Raw genomic sequence first — 23707 nt, 5'->3', positions numbered from 1 at the left:
TATGTATCATGGTTTATGTATATCTCATGTTTAAGTATAAACATTGCAGTTTATGATAATGATGCGCTTTATTCAGTAATATCTTTATCCTGAAGTTTTTCACTTCTTTTCCTTCACTCATTTAAAGTGAAAAGAATTAATTCATTCAAATCAAAGACCAGGTAATACCATTGCCTTTGTTGTCCTGTTGTGGACCTTTTCATTAGATTGATTTACAAGCTGCATGGTGTCCTCTTCATTTTAACAAGTTCATAGAGAGGAATGATTATAACAGGCAGTAGAAATCCGTGGGGTAGTTCTGTTTGTACTCACCAATACCTAATGATGTAGTTGAACCTGCCAATAAAGGCTACTCACAAGAGCAAAATGTCTTTAAACACAGGTGGTCTTTATATAGAGGTTAATTTATAAAGCAGTGACCTTTATACACAGGTGGCCTTTGAACGGAGGTAGAATTTATATAGCAATAATTTTTATTCACAGCTGGTTTGTACATGTAGGTGACCTTTCTAGGCAGGTGATTGTTATATGGAGGTAGCTTTCAAAGACTGACTTAAATCAGTATTTAGTAAAAAGCTGAGCACAACAGATTTATTCGAAACTTTTAATGGACACATGAACACATTATACATACTAAGAGTCTTACTGAGAATAATGTGCTCTCTGTATGTACAATAAACAAAATAACACATTTGTTAAATGGTGAATTCAATTTTAATAGTGCTATTGATCCCACTGTGAATGTTATCTGATAGATCAACCATCTCATGTTTTACTCCTGCTGGAAACTACCATCACAAGTTAGCAACATACAGCGCCCCCTAGTGACTCTATCGTGACACCTATCTGTCAGTACTGGAAATATTGCACACCAGTGTTATAATACAACAATGATTATGGTTAAACACAAAAAACGACAAATCATAAAAGTCAAAACAGGCAATGGATGTGCAATAATATGGGCGTAATGATAGTACTTGGTTGGTGGAAGTGTGTATTGAAGAGATGAAGGTAACCTCATTAAGTCCTTCCTTCCTGGCCCCTATTTGGCAGAACCATAATAATGTGAGGATGAAGGGGTGGCCAGTACCTTATGTCTATATTCCTTCTGTGTAGACTGTTGATTTCTCTAAACTATATCACCAGACATAATTTACTCAAACGACCACCTTGATGTGAAATTTCATACTCTTTTACAGAGAAAGAATTTTAACCAAATCTTAAGTGCTGAATTACAACAAGCTTAACTCCAATTCACACTTCCAACAATGCAGACATCAAAGTCAACAAGTATGAAATTTAAAATTGCAGTTGTTAAAATGAAGGATAATCACAAAAATGAGAGGTGTGTTCACTTCAATAATGTAATAGTGATGTCTGTCTAAACAAAAGGCCTATCAGACCTGTACAAAAGTATTTAAACAAAAGGCCCATCAGACTTGTACTCAGTCTGTCAAAACAAGAGGCCCATCTGATCTGTACAGTCCGTATAAACAAGAGGCCCATAAGCTCTGTAAACAGTCTGTCAAAACAAGATGCCCATCCGACCTGTAGTCTGTATAAACAAGAGGCCCATCAGACCTGTACTGTCTGTATAAACAAGAGGCCCCTAAGCTCTGTAAACAGTCTGTCAAAACAAGATGCCCATCCGACCTGTAGTCTGTATAAACAAGAGGCCCATCAGACCTGTACTGTCTGTATAAACAAGAGGCCCCTAAGCTCTGTAAACAGTCTGTCAAAACAAGAGACCCATCAGACCTGTACAGTCTGTATAAACAAGAGGCCCATCAGAGCTGTACTCACTCTGTCAAAACAAGAGGCCCATCTGACCCGTACAGTCTGTATAAACAAGAGGCCCATCAGCTCTGTAAACAGTCTGTCAAAACAAGAGGCCCATCCGACCTGTAGTCTGTATAAACAAGAGGCCCATCAGACCCGTACAGTCTGTATAAACAAGAGGCCCATCAGCTCTTTACAGTCTATAAACAAAAGGCCCATCAGACCTGTACTCAGTCTGTCAAAACAAGAGGCCCATCAGACATGTACAGTCTGTATAAACAAGAGGCCCATCAGCTCTGTAAAAGCTCTGTACAGAGTCTATCTAAAGAGGCCCATCAGATCTGCACTTGGTCACCTGTTGCTTTTTATATCTACTTAGCCAGGCAACCAAAGCTATTTTAGATACAAAGGATTAAATATCATTTAAAATGCCAATGTCACCGTCTAATTGTTTGACCAAAACTGATCCCCTGAAATTGGGAATTAATCCCTAACTTCTGTGCCCCTCAGAAGATAAAGCAGCCATTTTCTATCCAAGATCATTCCTAAAACCTGAGTATGTTCAAAGTAAAGATTATGCTTATGGTAGTCAAATTTCTTCCCCGACAGATGAAAATGATCAATATCAAATTCTGTCAAATGAAAAGCTGATGATTAGGGTCAAGCTATCAGCAACATACTATAGCAAAAGATAATGACCAGAAAGTGGGCACTGCACCACAGCTCAAATTTAGTATCAGAGGGCACTGCACCATAGCTCAAATTTAGTATCACAGGGCACTGCACCATAGCTCAAATTTAGTATCAGAGGGCACTGCACCATAGCTCAAATTTAGTATCAGAGGGCACTGCACCATAGCTCAAAGTTACAGAGCCAGAGGGCACTGCTCCATAGCTCAAAGTTACAGTCAGAGGGTACTGCACCATAGCTCAAATTTAGTATCAGAGGGCACTGCATCATAGCTCAAAGTTACAGAGCCAGAGGGCACTGCTCCATAGCTCAAAGTTACAGTCAGAGGGTACTGCACCATAGCTCAAAGTTAAAGAGCCAGGGGGCACTGCACCACAGCTCAAATATAGTGTCAGAGGCCACTGCATCATAGCTCATATTTAGTGTCAGAGGGCACTGCACCACAGCTCAAATTTAATGTCAGAGGCCACTGCACCACAGCTCAAATTTAGTGTCAGAGGGCACTGCACCACAGCTCAAATTTAGTGTCAGAGGCCACTGCATCATAGCTCATATTTAGTGTCAGAGGGCACTGCACCACAGCTCAAATTTAGTGTCAGAGGCCACTGCCTCATAGCTCATATTTAGTGTCAGAGGCCACTGCCTCATAGCTCATATTTAGTGTCAGAGGGCACTGCATCATAACTCAATATACAGAGTCAGAGGGCACTGCATCATAACTCAATATACAGTGCCAGAGGGCACTGCACCATAGCTCAAATTAAGTGTCAGAGGCCACTGCATCACAGCTCATATTTAGTGTCAGAGGGCACTGCATCATAACTCAATATACAGAGTCAGAGGGCACTGCACCATAGCTCAAAGTTACAGAGCCAGAGGGCACTGCACCACAGCTCAAATTTAGTGTCAGAGGCCACGGCATCACAGCTCATATTTAGTGTCAGAGGGCACTGCACCACAGCTCATATTTAGTGTCAGAGGGCACTGCATCATAACTCAATATACAGAGTCAGAGGGCACTGCACCATAGCTCAAAGTTACAGAGCCAGAGGGCACTGCTCCATAGCTCAAAGTTACAGTCAGAGGGCACTGCTCCATAGCTCAAAGTTACAGTCAGAGGGCACTGCACCATAGCTCAAAGTTACAGAGCCAGAGGGCACTGCACCACAGCTCAAATTTAGTGTCAGAGGCCACTGCATCATAGCTCATATTCAGTGTCAGAGGGCACTGCATCATAACTCAATATACAGAGTCAGAGGGCACTGCACCATAGCTCTAAGTTACAGTCAATGGGCAATGCACCATAGCTCAAAGTTACAGTCAATGGGCACTGCACCATAGCTAAAATTTACAGAGTCAGAGGCAACTACTGCATCATAGCTCAAATTTACAGTCAATGATCATGGTTGGACTGACCGGTCACTGTACCAGATTTGACAGACTGTGGGCACTCTACCAATGTGAAAGTTCACATGGTGCTACAGACCAGACAAGTTAAAAAAGAAAAAAAAAGTATTCTGAATATTAAATTGTATGACAAGCAATTTGCTACTGAATTTAAATCAAATTTATGTATTTCAAAAGACAACAAAATAATGAACTACATAAAGGTAAGTAAAATTGCAGACAACCATAATATCAAAACGAGGCTAAAAAGGTGTGTCTAAGCCAAACCCTATCTCCATCAGCAAGCTTTGACGCAGTTTCTAGTCACTCCTCCTGTATTCTTAAATGCTAAAATTCATCTACTACATAAATGATAATAAATATAAAATAAAGGTTATGTACTAGGGTGACTACGGCGAGATATAGCACACAGGATATTAACTAGGTGTAACCAAGGTCTAACACTGACTAGACGAAATGAGTAGTAAATCATAGGGTGAAGAAGGAACAGTAGATAAAGCCAGTCATAATAAACACAAACTCTAAAATGTTGGCAACACTCTTACAAATCTACATCCGATTCACCACACAGGCATGTCAAACTCTCTTCAATCACAAGTAATTCATCTTTCCTTTTCTTCCATGTTAAGAAAGCTTTGTGAGGATACAAACTTCCATACTTGTGTTGATAATCTGATGGTGGTCTCTTTACTTTTTAATCATTCTAAACACAAGTTTCTTTGACAAAACCTGCCTTGTCTAACTTCTCTTCTACCTTCTATCTATATCAATGCAAGAGTGTGTCAAGAAAAAGTGAGAAAAAAAATTACTTAAAAAAGGAAATGTCTAAGAAATTATACAAACAAACCCTTACAATTGATTAACATAAAACCGATTATAATTGAGATCAAACTCGGGGTAACAGTTACACTACAATTCTCCATGTATGGAAAGTAAAACACACACACACACACCTCATAAAAGATAACCTTATTGTGGTGTTAAAATGTTATAATAAAAAACCTGATATGATATGGCAAAATATATATATATATATATATATAACTATGATAACGAGGATAAAAATCTCGATGAGAATAGTGTACAACTGAACATATCTGGATGTGACAATTATCAAGAAAAGCTAGTAACCTAGTTTTTTTTTTTTTTTTTGGTTGTTTTTTTTCTTTTCAATTTGACAATGAATGTTATCTTGTTTCAAAAAAACACTAAATGAACTTGATAACTAACATGCGTCCATACCACAATGACAAATTTTAACAAAAGTTACAGTATTATCAAAGAATGCCATCAATGTGATTAGTATACCCGCATATAAACAAGTCTATAGACAAAGAAACCTGTGTACCAGCCCCCTCCCCTGTCAGTACTCAACAACCATGTTGTATTAGAAATCTCCCTTACGTAGGTGCACATCCATGCAATATTAAAATTCTCTATAAAGATATTTACTTAACAGAAATTTACAGCAAAGTTACAGGATTATAACAATGTGACATTATTGAAAACTCTTATTTAATAATTACACAATATAATTCATCAAAATGAAGTCGGACCAGTATGGATGCAGTAGATGACCAAATTTTGTAACCATCACAGATCACAGAATTTCCTATAAAAACATTGAATTAGTAGAACGAGCATGGTAATCAGTAGGTAGTGAGACAGCTGTGTAGAGAGGTATTTTGATGACAGACTGGATCAATTGGAGCTCTATACAAGACACGTGTTAATGATGCGATGGTATAGAAAATGTAATGTCTGACAAATGATGATGTAAATATTGTTAATAATAAACAAGGCAAGCTAATATTATCATCAAACTTTGGATATCTTCAATATTGATATGGCAAACTTCCCATCTATAGAGGGCAAAAATATGTTATACACAGGGCTCTCAGATTCACTCGTTTAATCCTACCCTGAGTAGTGATAAAGCATTGACAATTGTTGGTTCAACTGTCCAGTCCAATAAACAGGTGAAGAAATCTGCTCTACCCCTTAACCATCAAAGTATATTGATAGTATTTGTCTTATCCTCTGCCCATATATCTAAACGAGGCATACATATCCACCGTTTCATGATTAAACAGCCATTTCTCAAAATGAATACAGTTTTCTTTACTTGTACAGGAATTTGAAATCGGGACAAAACAATTTGAGATAAACATTGACTTCTAACGATGTTTCCTGAAGCTGTATGTTTTGCTACCCATTTGTTGACTGGTGGTATGAAGCACTCAACTATCTTAAATACTATAGTATAAATATAATTACAGAGCTATTTCATATGAAAAGCTGATACAAGGGAAAAGGAATACTCATTTAATTTCAAGTACAACTAAGTATTCTTTTTGCATAAATATGAAAGTTGAAGTGTAAGAAGAAAATGGTATGATATCCGAATACATGTCAATTCATACACCAATGAATGCAGCAATAACACATGATCAAAGAATTCTAATCAGACGAGGCAAACAACATTACAATTTCTAAAACAAACTCATTAAATGGAATGGCGCTGAGACTCATTTTCAAACTATGCATAATTAGGGATACTATTCTACAAACAACAAGTTTTGACAAAAAAAGCAACAAAATCTAGCTACAAACTTGACTACTCATGTCCATATTTCTAAAAAAAATAAAAAGAAACCTTGCTAGTTGATTTATAAGTGTCAATGATTTTAATTTGTTCCAACAACTGTGATAAAAAATGGTTTATAACAAAGCTAACAATTCCCCAAACCTAAGTTATCACTACATCCTAATGCTGTACTAGTAGACATTTGTTTCTGTCCCTTCTCTACATCTATACCCAATCATCAAATATACACTTCATTCTTCAAGATTAAGTTTTTTTCTAATAAATGAAACTACAGCAAACGCTTATTAAATCAATAACAACACAAACATATGTTATTGAACAAATCTTTCCTCTACCAGAAATTATTACAATAGAAAATTTCACTGGGTATGACTATTAAAAGAAAAACACAAACTACTAAATGTATGTGGTGCACCAACATCTACAAACAACACTACAACGTAATGCTGAAACAATATTCATCACTGATAATAGTTTATAATGAACACACACAGGTAGAATAAAATCAGTTGTTCAGTTTCATCTTAATATTTTCTTATTTTCTTTCTAATATGAAAGAATTGTGACTATGATGCATCAGGACCTGCTATAGAAGAATCTACTTCTGTACAGATGTGGTGAGACACAAACACAGGTTCATCCTATAGAAGAATCTACTTCTGTACAGGTGTGGTGAGACACAAACACAGGTTCATCCTATAGAAGAATCTACTTCTGTACAGATGTGGTGAGACACAAACACAGGTTCATCCTATAGAAGAATCTACTTCTGTACAGGTGTGGTGAGACACAAACACAGGTTCATCCTATAGAAGAATCTACTTCTGTACAGGTGTGGCGAGACCCAAACACTGTTGTGAGACACAATCATGAATGTTAAGAGACCCAAACACATGTTGCAAGACACACATAGAGGTGTCAAGAAACAATTAAATCTATATATGCCAGTGACGACAGCAAACCTCAGAAGCTGTGATGAGAATGTATACCTACATACTGGCAGAAACTTACAGGACGAGGAGTGTGTAAGCAGGTCAGGTTACTGTTTACATACCGGGATGAGAATAAACAAGTATGAGGCTGGCTAATCATTGTTATGTAGTAGTATCAGGGCAGTCAATGTTTTATATGAATCTAGTAAGGCCAGGGCAGCATTATCATGAGACCTACAATTGCACCATAAAAATGCCCACACTTAAGGCTATGCTAAGAGGTATGGATTAATTGAATGCACACAACTAAAAATGCCAGAATATTATTGCTGATCGCTATCGGTCTTTTTACTGATGTTAAATGAGAATGTCTTGATAAAATGATTAAACAGATATGTTAACACGTATAATGACTGAACACATTGTAACATGAGGAAATACAGCAATCTTGGATTTAGGGTGGGGGGTGGGGGGTTAGATATACGGCAGTGATGGTTTTAATCAGGATGCTGCAAGACAGGATGTTCTAACCAGGATGTTGTGAGAGGGAAGCAGACTGCAGCATCATAATCACAATCCCTCCTACTCACTATAGCAATGTTAGCTAATTCACATTTCAAATCTTATGAGTCTTTATGCTGATAAATACCAAAGACTTTTAACTTATTACAATACTTTTCATTGGGTTAGTGCCAAAAAAACAAGGAGATAATTTTTTAAATCTATATTAACAAGATGCCCAATAAGCCAGTATTGCTCACCTAATATTCAATTTTTTTTTCCAAAAGCATCAATTCACAACAATAAATTTATCAGCCAAATATGTGTAGTATCATGATTCTAGGTCTTTAATCAGAAGTTGTTTGGATGTTTAAACAAATATGACCTCTGTAGTTTTGGGTCAAGGACATTTCTTTCAACACACTTTGTCCAGCTTTATTTTTGCAACCTTCTAGCCAAATATTGTGACTGTAGGCCATTTTGTTTCATCAATTATCATTTGGAGGCTTTAATAAACCTTATGACCTTGACTGTGGGTCAAGTCAAATGTCATGAATCTATGCCTTTTGGTAAGTACAATTAAGTAATTCAAGCAGAAAAATTGACACTTGATGGACAACAGACACTGGATCATGTCTCCAGTTCACTTTGTCCTTCAGGTCAGGTGAGCGAAAAAGATTTGAGGGGGAAACAACCCCATTAAAATAAGACTGAACAACAAGGAAATAGGTTATGAAAGACTATTCACATTCCAAATACTGGCAAGTGTTAAAACATGATCTGGCCTACAGATACAGTAATACAACAAACAAACACAGACTCACCATTTCATCATATTATACCATGCAATGACAAATTCTACACAAACTTTGGCATAATGTTTGCCTTTGTACAAACATTGAGTATCACAATGGTTTATGTGCATAAACACAAACATGGGTGTCTGGTCAAAAACATGTTCCCGAAGGCCGCTACTTTTTACATCTGTGTATGTAAAATACATTATTCGTCAAGGGGGAAAAAATTGTATTATCTACATATCACTTAATTATACAAATGGTAACACGAGATAGCCCACTGCATCTTCACAGTCGTACAGTTTCCCACTGTACATCAAATTTTTTCTATGCAAAGTTTCACAGATGAAAAAAAAAAACCAAAAACAAAAAGAAAATTATTTCTCTTGTCAGTATCATGCACTTCATTCGTCATTTCCTTTCTTGCCAACTTCTCCCAAGTTAAAAAATATACCTCATTTCTGATTTCTGTACAAAGACTTTTGTAAAGTCCCAACTGCCCTTTATAATATTAGACACAATAATAATGGCACCACATATGGCTTAGACAGAAAGCAAGATAGGTAAGGGTCTACATGGATACATAGACAACTAAGTAGTGGTATTGCTATGATACAAGACATTAAATACAGGGGAAAGACCAAAGTGCACCAAGTACAATTACAACTAAATATGACAAATGCTAATTTACATAATATTCATATTGTCTTTACAATTCATTACTTGATAGAAAAATAGTGCACTTGATTGATATAATATATATATATATATATATGATAATATACGTACTACAATTATATTGGCATATTGTATGATTTGACCTTCAGCCAAAGTATACACAATTCATAGATAAAGTATTTGTGGTGTTTACTTCTCTCCCAATTCATCACAGGCACTACAAGATAAAATTTACACTGTACAAATTGAAGCATATTAAAACAACACATTATTACCACGGATAAAGAACAGCTGCACAAAATCAAATTGAATGTGTATAAATACTGCTGATAATGAGTTAGCATAAAAAAAAACCTGAGTGACTTAATACAAAATTAATCTTAGAACCAGTTCACTGAGAAAGTTCTTCTAACTTTCTGGGTAAATAGAAATGTACCATGGTGAGATTACCTATAGAACTTGGTAATGAAATCCAGGCAAATCTATCTCAAACATTTAATTGAAAAAAAAGCCATCCAAATATCTTTGATGCCTTATTCAAAATTACCAATTCACTCGAAAAAATTGCCAGAAGTGACTTTAGGACATTCCCAACAAATTGTGGCGCTGTAAAATTCATCACTTGGTTAGAGTACAACTCCACAGAAATCAGGTTCTGTAGGTTTTTTCTTCAGATTTTATCCATGAAATTTCATCGCCTCATTGTCAATATACTTCATTAAGTCTAATAATTTTTCATCCAATTTGCAAGGAAAATTATTAGACAAGAAAAAGTACTTTGTGGGCCATTTGCCAAAGCACTCGACTTGTAGCTTTGGTGTAGTCTCGTCACAAATGTGCTGTATCACACGTCATCTTAACAATGAAAGGCATTGGAGCTCCCCTTTCTAAATACTTAATTCTCAACACTAAAATCTATATAACCAACCTATTTAAAATTAAGATTGATTTATCTGCTAAAAAGATAATTAAAAAAATTCTCCTGCTTAATAAATAAGGGTGTACTTAATACATATTTAATAGTGATTATGTGTTCAGGGGTGCCTATCAAGCTGTGACTAGGAGACTCACTACAGCATACGAAAATATTTCTTTGGTACACCTTTCAAATGTCATTCTAAAATTGATTTTAAATTAAGTCACTTCTCCAATTCTATAATGACTATACAAAGAATACATGTTAAAATGATGATAAATTACTGACCCTAATGCCATATAAACCACATAAATGCTTGATTTAACAAATCTTCCCTAAGTTCACCCGTCACCTCTCTTAAATGATGGATAAATAATTCCGTACATAAACCACCATGTCTTAGAAGTTGAAACACTGTTAAATAAACATACATCTGTAACATGACAATTTTGATAGCCTTGGTTAAGAAGTTCCAAGATTAAATTTGTAAGCATGATAATGATCCAACTTTTCAGATATATAATTAAAGTTGAAAAATACCATGAAGCACGTCAACATCTCTTAAGCAGTTGTAAACCTCTAGTGTTAAAAAATCCTTCTTATGATTTTCTAAATCCAATGACATTAATTTTTCAAAATAATATTTAAAAAAAAAGGTGAAAAGATTGAAATTGGTAATATACAATATTCTGTAACCCTGCTTCAAAGATTTTGAAATGCTTCATTAGAAAGATCACAACCAAGCACTGCCTCGCTGCACCATCTTAACATGAGCATGTGGCGTGGGACATGCCATCACCTATACAAGATGGAACAGTGTGGTGTCACCATCTACAATATGTTGGTCGGAGTGGTGGCACAATATAGGATGATAATCCACCGACCCACAAGCCTGGTGTCACCACCCACAGTTGTATGTAGCTTGCACACACTTGCTTAGTTCAGTCTGTGTTGGTACAGTGTTAATAGCACCTTCGGAATAGTACTAGAATATAACAGTATACAGATCACTCTCAATCCTATCTAAACAGTCAAATTTTACTTTATCTCTAATAATATATCTTCTGTAATGAAACCTTTATAATATAAACTTGTAAGAATGTCAGACGTCTATCTACCTGATTCTAAGATTCGATGCATATTAATTACATGATTGCAATTTTAGAAAATCAAGGGTGGACTGTATACAAGGAATAAGATAGTTGATCAGCTGCCATACACAAAGATTAGAAATCATGCGAAATACTGATATGATCTGCCCTTGTTGGGACTGAGAGGGTAAGTCGCATACAAGCCAGTAGTGGCAGTTCCCACTCCATACTGTGAGGTCAGCTGAGGCTGGTAGGGCCCAGCTGGCAGGGTGGACGACTGCAAAACTGGGTGTACATGTGCTGGTAATGGCTGAGTGGTGTATTGGACGTGACGTGGGCTCTGGTGGGCCGGAGGTGGAGCCACACTGGGGGAGAAAGGCGCATATTGACTTATGCCAGCTGGGATAGCCGCAACTTGTGGCTGTTGGTGAGCAGGCAGTAGGTAGTGGTGAATTGGACTTCCCTGTAGGGCAGAAGGCCGACGGTAGTCTCTGTAACATATAAATCACATTCAAATTTCACAAAGTCAGACAAATATTCTTCACTTCTACTTATAACATACAAATACACTCTCTACAATCCTACATTGGATCAGCAAAACAATGTTACCAAGGTGAACCTCATTCCTGCTCTTTAGTTCTGGTAATTATGGATGATCACATGTCAACACTGACAGGTGTCATTCTCTTCATCAGTTTCCTTTGTTAACTAACAAATGTCATCAGTTTCCTTTGTTAACTAACAAATGTCATCTGTTTCCTTTGTTAACTAACAAATGTCATCAGTTTCCTTTGTTAACTAACAAATGTCATCTGTTTCCTTTGTTAACTAACAAATGTCATCGGTTTCCTTTGTTAACTAACAAATGTCAAACAAATTTTATCATAAATCTTTAACAGAAATGGTCTCCCACATTGGGCCCCATCCCTAATACCCCCGAGGGTTAAGACCCATCCTTTATAAACAAGACAGGGTTCGACAATAACGCTTGCCCGACTTGTCCATACCAGTGCAAAAATCACGTCGGACAAGTACATCTATGTCACTTGTCCGATCGGACAAGTGAATTTCGGCAAAGTAACTAAATCATTTGTTATCAATGAAATCATTCCTCTACCAAACTGCACTTTTTGTTGTTTTTTTCTTTGGCATAATCAAACAATTCCATCCAGATAAACGCTTAGCCTAAAATAATAATCATTGTTTGCATTGTTCTGTACGATAAAATCAGTGATGTTCCGAAAACAATTGTAATCTGTGTCAATTTTGCGTTTGTTTTGAAAGGCTGTTTCAAGCTTTTAGGTAATCCTGATTTGTTTTCACGTTGTCCTGATAGATTTAATATCATTTGGTTTTACCTCCTCGGGGGATAGTCCAAATAAAAAACAAAAAAAAGACCGAGACAAAGCCAGAACAGGATAAAAATAAACAGTATGAACTAAAATGGAAGCGTACATTCCAGCAAAAATGGCTGACTGAGTATCCCGTTCTGATGTTTGATGAGACTGCTGGCATGTCATGTTCGATTTGCCGACAGTGTGACATGCGGTCATTAAAAAAAATATTACTTAGTGGATATAACTAAATGCAAAGCCAACCCTATGATTGTTCTTGGATTTATAATCTGATTATGTTATTCTTCAATCATGCATTTTAATACAGTCTTTATAAAAAACATGAACACAATTCAAAGAGATTTTCAACAGGTTACTGCATGTAGTTCAATCACTGGTAATTACTAGATCCGTCACTTGATATTCATGTCTTACCTATATAAGTTAAAATAAAGACAACACTTAAAAAAATAAAACTTCAATATAATGCTAGCGACAATCAATGACACACATTGAAACATAGCTCTAAAAATGTATATGAACCAAAACTTACTTATTATGACATAATGTAAGATTGCATTGGTTGCTGAAAATTCGGACAAGTGGATTAATTTTTCGGACAAGTGGTTTTTAAAAGCACTTGCCCAAAAGGACAAGTGAGGTAAAAAGTTATTGTAGAGCCCTGCAAGAGTGCCGTGGACACAATATACACCGCCACAAAATATAAAGATCAAGATAAAATAGCATAAATCTTACGAAAATCAATGTACCGTAAAATCACCCCTTCATGATAATCGGACCAATGTATTAGTGACATTGAGCAAGTTTTATGAAAATCTGATCATCAGTTTAGGAAGAGTTGCGTTCACAAAGCTCCACTAAGAACAAGCTACAGATACGAAGTTGAAAATGACATAAATCTTACAAAAATCAAAGAACCGTAAAATCGCCCCTTCATGCATATCTACCCATTGTAGTAGTGACATTGAGCAAGTTTCGTGAAAATCTGATGATCATTTTAGGAGGAGTTGCGTTCACAAGGCTCCACTATGAGCAAGCTACAGATACAAAGTTGAAAATGGCATAAATCTTACAAAAATCAACGAACCAAAAAATCGCCCCTTCACGCACATCTACCCATTGTAGTAGTGACATTGAGCAAGTTTCGTGAAAATCTGATAATTGGTTTAGGAGGAGTTGCATTCACAAGAAATGGACGTACCCACGGACGGACAGACGAAGAAGATGATGCCAATATACCACTGCCTCCGGTGGTGTATAAAAATTGGTCTCACTTCACAAAAGAATGCTTCAGACCAAAAAGAAAGCTTATCATTCCTACAGAAGAAGGATTCAAAGAACCTACTTAATTTCCCCTTTTGGGCTCTGCCCCTTAGGCCCCATTACATAAACTTATTGGTTCTTTGGACCAGGGGAGCTCACAGTTACTGTTGATATACAGATGTTCAATGTGACCTTTTGTGTTTTTAACTTTTTATCATCAACAAATGTTGATCTTAATCAGATAAAGTGTAGAATTGATGTTATGAGGTAACAATACAAATTTGTCAGAATGACATGGACTTAGAATGGGACATTATAGATGGACCTGGACAACCCACCCCAACAACATTTTTTTTCACAGACTATTTAGAGCGGTTACTAAAGTTCTAGTATCTGACTGTTACACTGTAGTTACATTTTGATTCTTGTTATGATTTGTCAGGATATTGTACCACATACCCGTTTAGGAAATGAAAAATGTCATTCCAGTCGAAGAACAGCATATTACCAACCTTTGTCTCTCTATGGGATTTAAATGAAGACTGTGCACTTGGAATATAACACTGGTCATTTAAAATTCATGAAAATTATTTCAACCAGCTTGTATTTACGAGATCTTGGATAGAACCACAAAAAATATTGGTTTACAGTACTCTATTGTATGACTATACCGCATTTGAAAGCCATTGAAAATAGGCCTAATTTTGATGTTTTAGTAAATGGTACTTGTATTTTCCTAGCTGGTTCATAATTTTTATACGAACCTGTTAAATTCCATTTGTGTACCAGCACTCAGGAACACTGGCTGTGTGAGCGAGACGCCCCCTTGTACAGGCGAAAGCTGGCTTGTCCCAGAAGTATGCCGACTACCAAAGTTTATATTGCCTGACCAGTGCTTGCCTCCTAGAACAGAAGTCCCAGTCTGGGACATGATGCTCTGGGTGGCCCCTAATTTCTGTGAGCTATGTCCTGGTCGTACTGTTGGTGACACATAAGCAAGTTTGCCTTGAAGAGCAGCACTGTTGATCTCCACTTCGAGTGGAGGAAGCCTCACTTCCAGTTTAGGACTACGCAGGCCACGATTCTTGTCGTGACTTCTCCCCACTGAAGAAGGAACAGAGTGTTCTTGCTTTGGAATGTTAGCCACGTAAGGCGAGACCTTCGCCTGTTCTCTTGTTTTTCTTGGCTTTGTGTCAAAGCTGCTGGACATCATAGGTGGTACGTGGGCGGTGGTCGTGGTGCTCGGTAAGTCCAGACTGTTGGTGTACAGGTATTGCGATGGATCAGTGGCTAGAGTAGACCTCTCCACCTCCTCGTGTTTGATAGGTGTGAGGATGATCTGCTTCTTGTTGTAGGAACTCATACTCTCCTCCAAATCAATATCCTGTACATCAGCAACTATCACACTGTTATTGTTCTTCCTTCCTCTCAGGGAGTCTAAAACACAAAGTCAAACTTTTTTACTAGAACAAAATTTTCACATCACTTCTTAAGCTTAATATCATTGTCTAAGATTGTGTCTTAACAAAGACAAAAAAAGAAAAGCTGTATAGAAATCACTTGTAATAATCTAAAGGATATAATGTAGACTGACTTGGACTTTTGTACTGTAATAAACAATCCAGATCTATCCATGTTTGGTAAGGAAGCTGTGTGTCAATGTAGAGTTAGAAGTGTCTCACAAGACTTTGTGTTATTGTGCTGAAACTGAGTCAGAACAGACAAACATGATTACAACAATCCCTTTTATTTTAGGAGTTGGGAGGCTGCTCTGTGCAATCTGAAAACTTAGTCAGCACAGACATCCAGGTGTTTAAAAGTTAAAACTATTCTAAGGTAATGTACACATAACACTTACCTTAACAAAGCCTAAGTATACTAGATACAAGCACTAACATGCACTGACAGACAATGCACCATAAAACTCACCGAAAGAGGAGTCTGTTGTAGAGCTTGTCAAAGAGGAGGTAAATGCTTGTGTATTTCGTGTAGTAGGCTGTACAAAATGGACTCCTTGGTTATTCTTACCTCTGAAAGAGAGCATATGTGTTATAGAAAACTATTAATACAGTTGAACATTAAGTCATGACACTGAAGCAACTTTTAAATAAACTAGAGACTAATAAAAAAACCTTTTCTAACACATGAACAGAGTTACTTCCCTTTATTTATATAACACATTTCTAGGTAAGCTGACTTCCCCTGTACCTGCGACTATGGTGTTTATGATCAGCATCATCATCACTATCAGAACTGATGGTGATAATGCTGACAGCTGGACTGGGAGTATCGGCTATAACAATGGGTTGTCGCTGTTCTCGTCCCTGTGACATGGACCAGTTACAGAGTGCCTGTGCAGCGTCTTGCTGGAGCAGCGAGTCTGGTGGTGTGTTCTCTTTCACTCGCTTTTTGACTGGTGATAGGTGAGTGGATGTAGGTTCTTTCATAGATGTCCTTCTGCAAACCAAACCAACAAGTTATCAATACGTCTCTACAAATGTCACGACAACAAGTTATCATTACGTCTCTTCAAACACCACACCAACAAGTTACTAATACGTCTATCTACAAACGTCACACCAACAAGTTACTAATACGTCTATCTACAAACACCACACCAACAAGTTATCAATACGTCTCTCTACAAACACCACACCAACAAGTTACCAATACGTCTCTCTACAAACGTCACACCAACAAGTTACCAATACGTCTCTCTACAAACGCCACACCAACAAGTTATCACAAACGTCACATACGTCTCTCTACAAACGCCACACCAACAAGTTACCAAACGCCACACCAACAAGTTATCAATACGTCTCTCTACAAACGTCATATCAACAAGTTACTAATACATCTCAACAAACGCCACACCAACAAGTTACTAATACGTCTCTACAAACGTCATACCAACAAGTTATCAATACGTCTCTCTACAAACGTCATATCAACAAGTTACTAATACATCTCAACAAACGCCACACCAACAAGTTATCAATACGTCTCTCTACAAACGTCATATCAACAAGTTACCAATACGTCTCTCTACAAACGTCACACCAACAAGTTACTAATACGTCTCTACAAACGTCATATCAACAAGTTACCAATACGTCTCTCTACAAACGTCACATCAACAAGTTACCAATACGTCTCTCTACAAACACCACACCAACAAGTTACCAATACGTCTCTACAAACGTCACACCAACAAGTTACCAATACGTCTCTCTACAAACGTCACACCAACAAGTTACCAATACGTCTCTACAAACGTCACACCAACAAGTTACCAATACGTCTCTCTACAAACGTCACACCAACAAGTTACCAATACGTCTCTACAAACGTCACACCAACAAGTTACCAATACGTCTCTACAAACGTCATATCAACAAGTTACCAATAGGTCTCTCTACAAACGTCATATCAACAAGTTACCAATACGTCTATCTACAAACACCACACCAACAAGTTACCAATACGTCTCTCTACAAACACCACACCAACAAGTTACCAATACGTCTCTCTACAAACACCACACCAACAAGTTACCAATACGTCTCTCTACAAACGTCACACCAACAAGTTACTAATACGTCTCTACAAACGTCACACCAACAAGTTACTTATACGTCTCTACAAACACCACACCAACAAGTTACCAATACGTCTCTCTACAAACGTCACACCAACAAGTTACCAATACGTTTCTACAAACGTCATATCAACAAGTTACTAATACGTCTCTACAAACGTCACACCAACAAGTTACCAATACGTCTCTACAAACGTCACACCAACAAGTTACCAATACGTCTCTACAAACGTCACACCAACAAGTTACCAATACGTCTCTACAAACGCCACACCAACAAGTTATCAATACGTCTCTCTACAAACGTCACACCAACAAGTTACCAATACGTCTCTCTACAAACGTCACACCAACAAGTTATCAATACGTCTCTACAAACGTCACACCAACAAGTTACTAATACGTCTCTACAAACGTCACACCAACAAGTTACCAATACGTCTCTACAAACATCACACCAACAAGTTACTAATACATCTCTACAAATGTCACACCAACAAGTTACCAATACGTCTCTACAAACGTCACACCAACAAGTTATCAGTACGTCTCTACAAATGTCACACCAACAAGTTACCAATACGTCTCTACAAACATCACACCAACAAGTTACACAAACGTCACACCAACAAGTTACCAATACGTCTCTCTACAAACGTCACACCAACAAGTTATCAATACGTCTCTACAAACATCACACCAACAAGTTACCAATACGTCTCTACAAACGTCACACCAACAAGTTACCAATACTACAAACGTCACACCAACAAGTTATCAATACGTCTCTACAAACATCACACCAACAAGTTATCAATACGTCTCAACAAACGTCACACCAACAAGTTACCAATACTACAAACGTCACACCAACAAGTTACCAATACGTCTCTCTACAAACGTCACACCAACAAGTTACCAATACGTCTCTCTACAAACGTCACACCAACAAGTTACCAATACGTCTCTACAAACGTCACACCAACAAGTTACCAATACGTCTCTCTACAAACACCACACCAACAAGTTACCAATACGTCTCTCTACAAACGTCACACCAACAAGTTACCAATACGTCTCTCTACAAACGCCACACCAACAAGTTATCAATACGTCTATCTACAAACGTCACACCAACAAGTTACCAATACGTCTCTACAAATGTCACACCAACAAGTTATCAATACGTCTCTACAAACGTCACACCAACAAGTTATCAATGAGATGTATCACTGAATTTCTGACCACTCCGGCTGTATGTATTTCTAAACTTTCCCCTGTTTTGTGTGACGTTTACTAGACTGAGAAGAGGACTGCTGACATCTCAGGCTGTATGTATTTCTAAACTTACCCCTGTTTTGTGTGACATTTACTAGACTGAGAAGAGGACTGCTGACCACTCAGGCTGTATGTATTTCTAAACTTACCCCTGTTTTGTGTGACGTTTACTAGACTGAGAAGAGGACTGCTGACCACTCAGACTGTATGTAGTTGGAACCATTCCAATGTTCCATTGCTGTGATGTTGACCCCTACAATGCAGTAAAAATATGGAAATTTGATTTTATGCCCAAAATGAATTCATAGAAAAGGCAAAAAAAAGAGAGAAGTATTTCAGTAAAAGTTTTGTGAACATCTTCTTGTCAAATCTCCAACAAAACAATGATACTTCTCAATAGGATAAAATCTATTACCAGCTTTGTTAAACCAACTTAGTCTTATTTAACAGTAGTTTCACATTATTGTTGATATAAGAAACTTCATTTTTGTGCCAAGTCCTTGCATGATTTCATTCCAAAGAAACACAGATGATTTCATAATTACCAAAGGTGCTAATGATGACTGGTCGAAGCTGTCAAGCACAATGGACTGGCGCCAGCTATCTGGTAGAGCCTGTGACGCCAGCGTCTCTGTAAGCAGGGGTTGCTGGACTGATCGCTGTGTTGGCAGGCCAGGGATCTGCTGCCACGACCCCACAAGCACCTGCTGTGCTGCGGCTGCTGCTGCCGCATGTGGCCATGCACCTCCCGCAGCATTCTGTTAAAATGTATGACACAACTTTTTACAATGTACATTTATCGTATTTGTATTTTCCAGGAAAAATAAAAGTCTAGTATTTAAAAACATCTAAATCTTGAATGTAATTTTTCTACTTCTAAAACAGCATAAAATAAGGTTTTATATGAATGATTTGCGCAGTTATTATAAAGAGCGCCTTTGATATTTCAAATTACAACAAACACTAAATGTAATGTATGCAAATTTCTACTACATATCTATAAATAAGAGTAATACAGAAATTGTCAACAAACCAAAGTTTTGTGGATTAAACAATCATTACCTATCCAAGTCTGAAGTTTTTTGACTGAATTAGCATAACAAGCCCAGGCCTTGAAAGCTCATCTGGTCATTTAGTCATTTTTATAAAAGTTTGTAAAGGTATATAGAATACAACAAATAATGCAAGCTGAGAACAGGTAAAAAATGTTCTACTTATGAACCCTCAAGTTGATCCTGTAGCACATATGTACTTGTCTCCTCATACACAGCGACTGTAATTTGTGATGTGATAAAAAGGGGCAAATCTCAACTAGTATCATGAACTTTAAACTGAAGCCAAAGGGCTCTCAAGCCGGTCCTTGTAACTAAGCAACAATACATATGGGTACCACATTTCAAGGCTAGATACATCAACTTTCAGTAAATTTCTAATAACTACTCTGTATATACTGTATATATATCATTGATTCAGGTCAAACAGGTTACATATTCCTTCTACATCCTCCCTAAACAGATTGGTAAAGGTAATGAGGAGACAATTGACAGTGTGCCACAGCACAACCTCACTGTCGGTCCATGAGCTAAAAAATTTCATTAACAACGCTGCTTCATATGAAAATGCAAGCAACAAAACACAGAGTATACAAATCAATCAAACTGGTCAAAAGTTACAGAAGACAAGTATATCCTGGCTTTACACAGCCTTGTCAAGTGTTCACATGGTATTTCACATGACAAGGAACTGATCTCAGTACAGAATCACAGAGCAGCCAACTAGTTCAACATACTCTCTAACTCTGTAGCTGCATTCAACTTATAACAGTTAAAAACCCGTGTAATGTGCTATGTAATTTTCTCTGGTAAAAATGCTGAAAATATGCTTCTGTTCACAATGAAATGTACACAATTTGTGCATCCAAAAATTCAGTCGAAAAATATCTCAGAAAGATAAAAAATTAAAGAATAATCGGCTGACATGTCAGACCAATGATATAAAAAGTCCAAAACTTGAAAGTATTCTCTTCCAAATAAGTTTGATCTCAATGACTTTTAATTACATTATTCTCTTTAATTACTGGTACAACACAACTGATGAACACTTTATGCATATCTTTGACTTCAGACAGGTTATTCGATGTACACTCAAGTTATTCCCTATATGCTTAAGTTATTCACTGCACACTCACCTATTCAATTAGTCTAGATTTATCATGCAAACACAAACACTTGTCTTCACCTTAATCAACAGTGATTAGCATTGTTATCACAGGTACTTATAACTGTCCACCCATCAATGACTACATCAGGTTATTACTATCTTCACAAATCAAACATTTATTCATGTTTTGCTGTCACATCATGCTCATAACAAACAACACAAATTGAGGCCCTGTCTCTGGATTTGCAAAATACAAAGATATTTGCCGTATACAGAGCATGGAATGTAGTAATGTGTACTGTGTTTCAGAACACACTACAATAAACATCAAAGCTATTATTATTTATCGTAACACCACGGAGACCAATTCTAAAATAAAACCAGAGTCTCTATCACCACTCCACATACTAATATGGCAATGCTAACTTCCACAAGCAGACAGTCTCATGGTATGTCACTATATCTAATGTTAAGGAGATTGACCCAGAAAAAGTCATTTCTTAACAGTCAAACATGTCAGTGATTCCAATGATAATCACATTATAATCAACATATTTTTCAGTGTCCCAAACAGGCCACTGTCTTTACCTATCTGCGGTTTCCTGTCTTGCTAGTTGCTATCACATTTCTGAACAATGTGATTATAGATGTACTCCGAGAGTTTGCAGTAATATATACATCTAATTATTTTATCACTGTTGCTCATAAATAAATAGTCCATTTTTTCTTGTGTCAGCTTTGTGTACCAGATAAAGGTGATAATCAATGATGGCACCATCAAACAATCTTCTTTCCTCAAGAAAAACTCTGCACATTACACGGGTTATTATGCTTATTTTGTTTAATCAATTACTACCAGGTAGGCACTTGAGCTAATTCTGTGGCCAACTACCATGTTTCAGGTCTCTCCTCTTATTCCAATAAAAGATCTCAAGTTGCAAGATGAAAAAAGACTAATAAACATATAAAGCTTTTCGACTTTGAACCTGAGAACTGAGAGTATGGGTCAAAGTTAACACATGAAAACAGGCTGATGAGGAAACTCAAAATCTTTTTTTTTCAAAATTGAAACATAATTGCATAGTTGAAGCATAATAAATTTCATTTACTAAATGATTTGAATATCAAATCCAGCCTTTTAAGAGAAATAGAGAATTTTGTAATGATAAAGCAACAGTATTTAAGAAAAAAAAATATGAGAAGTGAGGAGACAAAGGATGCTGAAAAATGACAGTGGTTGTGATAATAAGACACCTAGATACATACTTATATCAATTATCATTACTGAACAATGATTGGGGCTGTGATAATGAGACACCTAGATACATACTTATATCAATTATCATTACTGAACAATGACTGGGGGCTGTGATAATGAGACACCTAGATACATACTTATATCAATTATCATTACTGAGCAATGACTGGGGCTGTGATAATGAGACACCTAGATACATGTACATACTTATATCAATTATCATTACTGAACAATGACTGGGGGCTGTGATAATGAGATACAATACTTATATCAATTATCATTACTGAACAATGACTGGGGCTGTGATAATGAGACACCTAGATACATACTTATATCAATTATCATTACTGAACAATGATTGGGGCTGTGATAATGAGACACCTAGATACATACTTATATCAATTATCATTACTGAGCAATGACTGGGGGCTGTGATAATGAGACACCTAGATACATACTTATATCAATTATCATTACTGAACAATGACTGGGGGCTGTGATAATGAGACACCTAGATACATACTTATATCAATTATCATTACTGAACAATGACTGGGGGCTGTGATAATGAGATACCTAGATACATACTTATATCAATTATCATTACTGAACAATGACTGGGGGCTGTGATAATGAGACACCTAGATACATACTTATATCAATTATCATTACTGAACAATGACTGGGGGCTGTGATAATGAGACACCTAGATACATACTTATATCAATTATCATTACTGAACAATGACTGGGGGCTGTGATAATGAGACACCTAGATACATACTTATATCAATTAACATTACTGAAGACTGCTGATTGTGGAAACATGCATATGTGACATACAAGTTACTGGAGATCTAAAACTAGTAAGTTAATCTGCTGGGTTAGTACTACAGCAAACCTGAGATTAGTTCACACTTGATAACAACACATAATCACAGGTCTCTATCTACAGAACATATTAAAAGTTCAGGTGTGGATTAATCTTTCAATCAGAATTCTGGCATGATTTAAAAAACAAAACTCCAAAATAATTGGCAAAAATTAAAGAGCAAAAGGCCCGGAGAGAAGAAAAAGGTTACCACAATTGTTAATTACACATCTGATTCAATGTTTATTGATGATATCAATGTTTGAACGCTCTTTTATAAGTAAAATATTGATGATACATGTCTGTCATGGGAGTTATTTATAGAAACTAGCACCTGTTTTTCTGGACTTTTTACCAGGTTTAATCCTTTTAGTGACATTTGTCACAGTTCCAAACTGACAGCAGAAGTTTCCTTCAGATGGCTTTGATCATACCAAAAGAATGTAAATAAATTTCATCAGAATAAAAACTGCAAAATTCCAAAGGCTGAATACATTTTGAAGAAGGAGTATTTTCATAGAT

The 23707-nt window shown here is 36.8% G+C and overlaps 1 protein-coding gene across 1 annotated transcript in view; it reads right to left on the bottom strand.

Annotated features, from left to right (window-relative positions):
• Positions 1-590: 590 nt before the first annotated feature.
• LOC132560814 (homeodomain-interacting protein kinase 2-like) overlaps positions 591-23707 on the bottom strand; it is a 52288-nt gene continuing 29171 nt past the window's right edge. Inside the window, exons 10-15 of the mRNA XM_060225503.1 lie at positions 19443-19655; positions 19047-19150; positions 16227-16475; positions 15948-16048; positions 14783-15455; positions 591-11891 (exon numbers count right to left, since the gene is read on the bottom strand). Coding sequence (XP_060081486.1) covers positions 11543-11891; positions 14783-15455; positions 15948-16048; positions 16227-16475; positions 19047-19150; positions 19443-19655 — 1689 coding nt within the window. The 3' untranslated portion in view covers positions 591-11542. The remainder of the gene's footprint in view (positions 11892-14782; positions 15456-15947; positions 16049-16226; positions 16476-19046; positions 19151-19442; positions 19656-23707) is intronic.

The sequence above is a fragment of the Ylistrum balloti genome, unplaced genomic scaffold, assembly GCF_031769215.1.
Source record: "Ylistrum balloti isolate Yb309-2 unplaced genomic scaffold, AGI_CSIRO_Ybal_v1 Utg371118, whole genome shotgun sequence".
Classification (NCBI taxonomy): Eukaryota; Metazoa; Mollusca; class Bivalvia; order Pectinida; family Pectinidae; genus Ylistrum; species Ylistrum balloti.
This window is presented reverse-complemented; position numbering and strand designations above follow the sequence as displayed.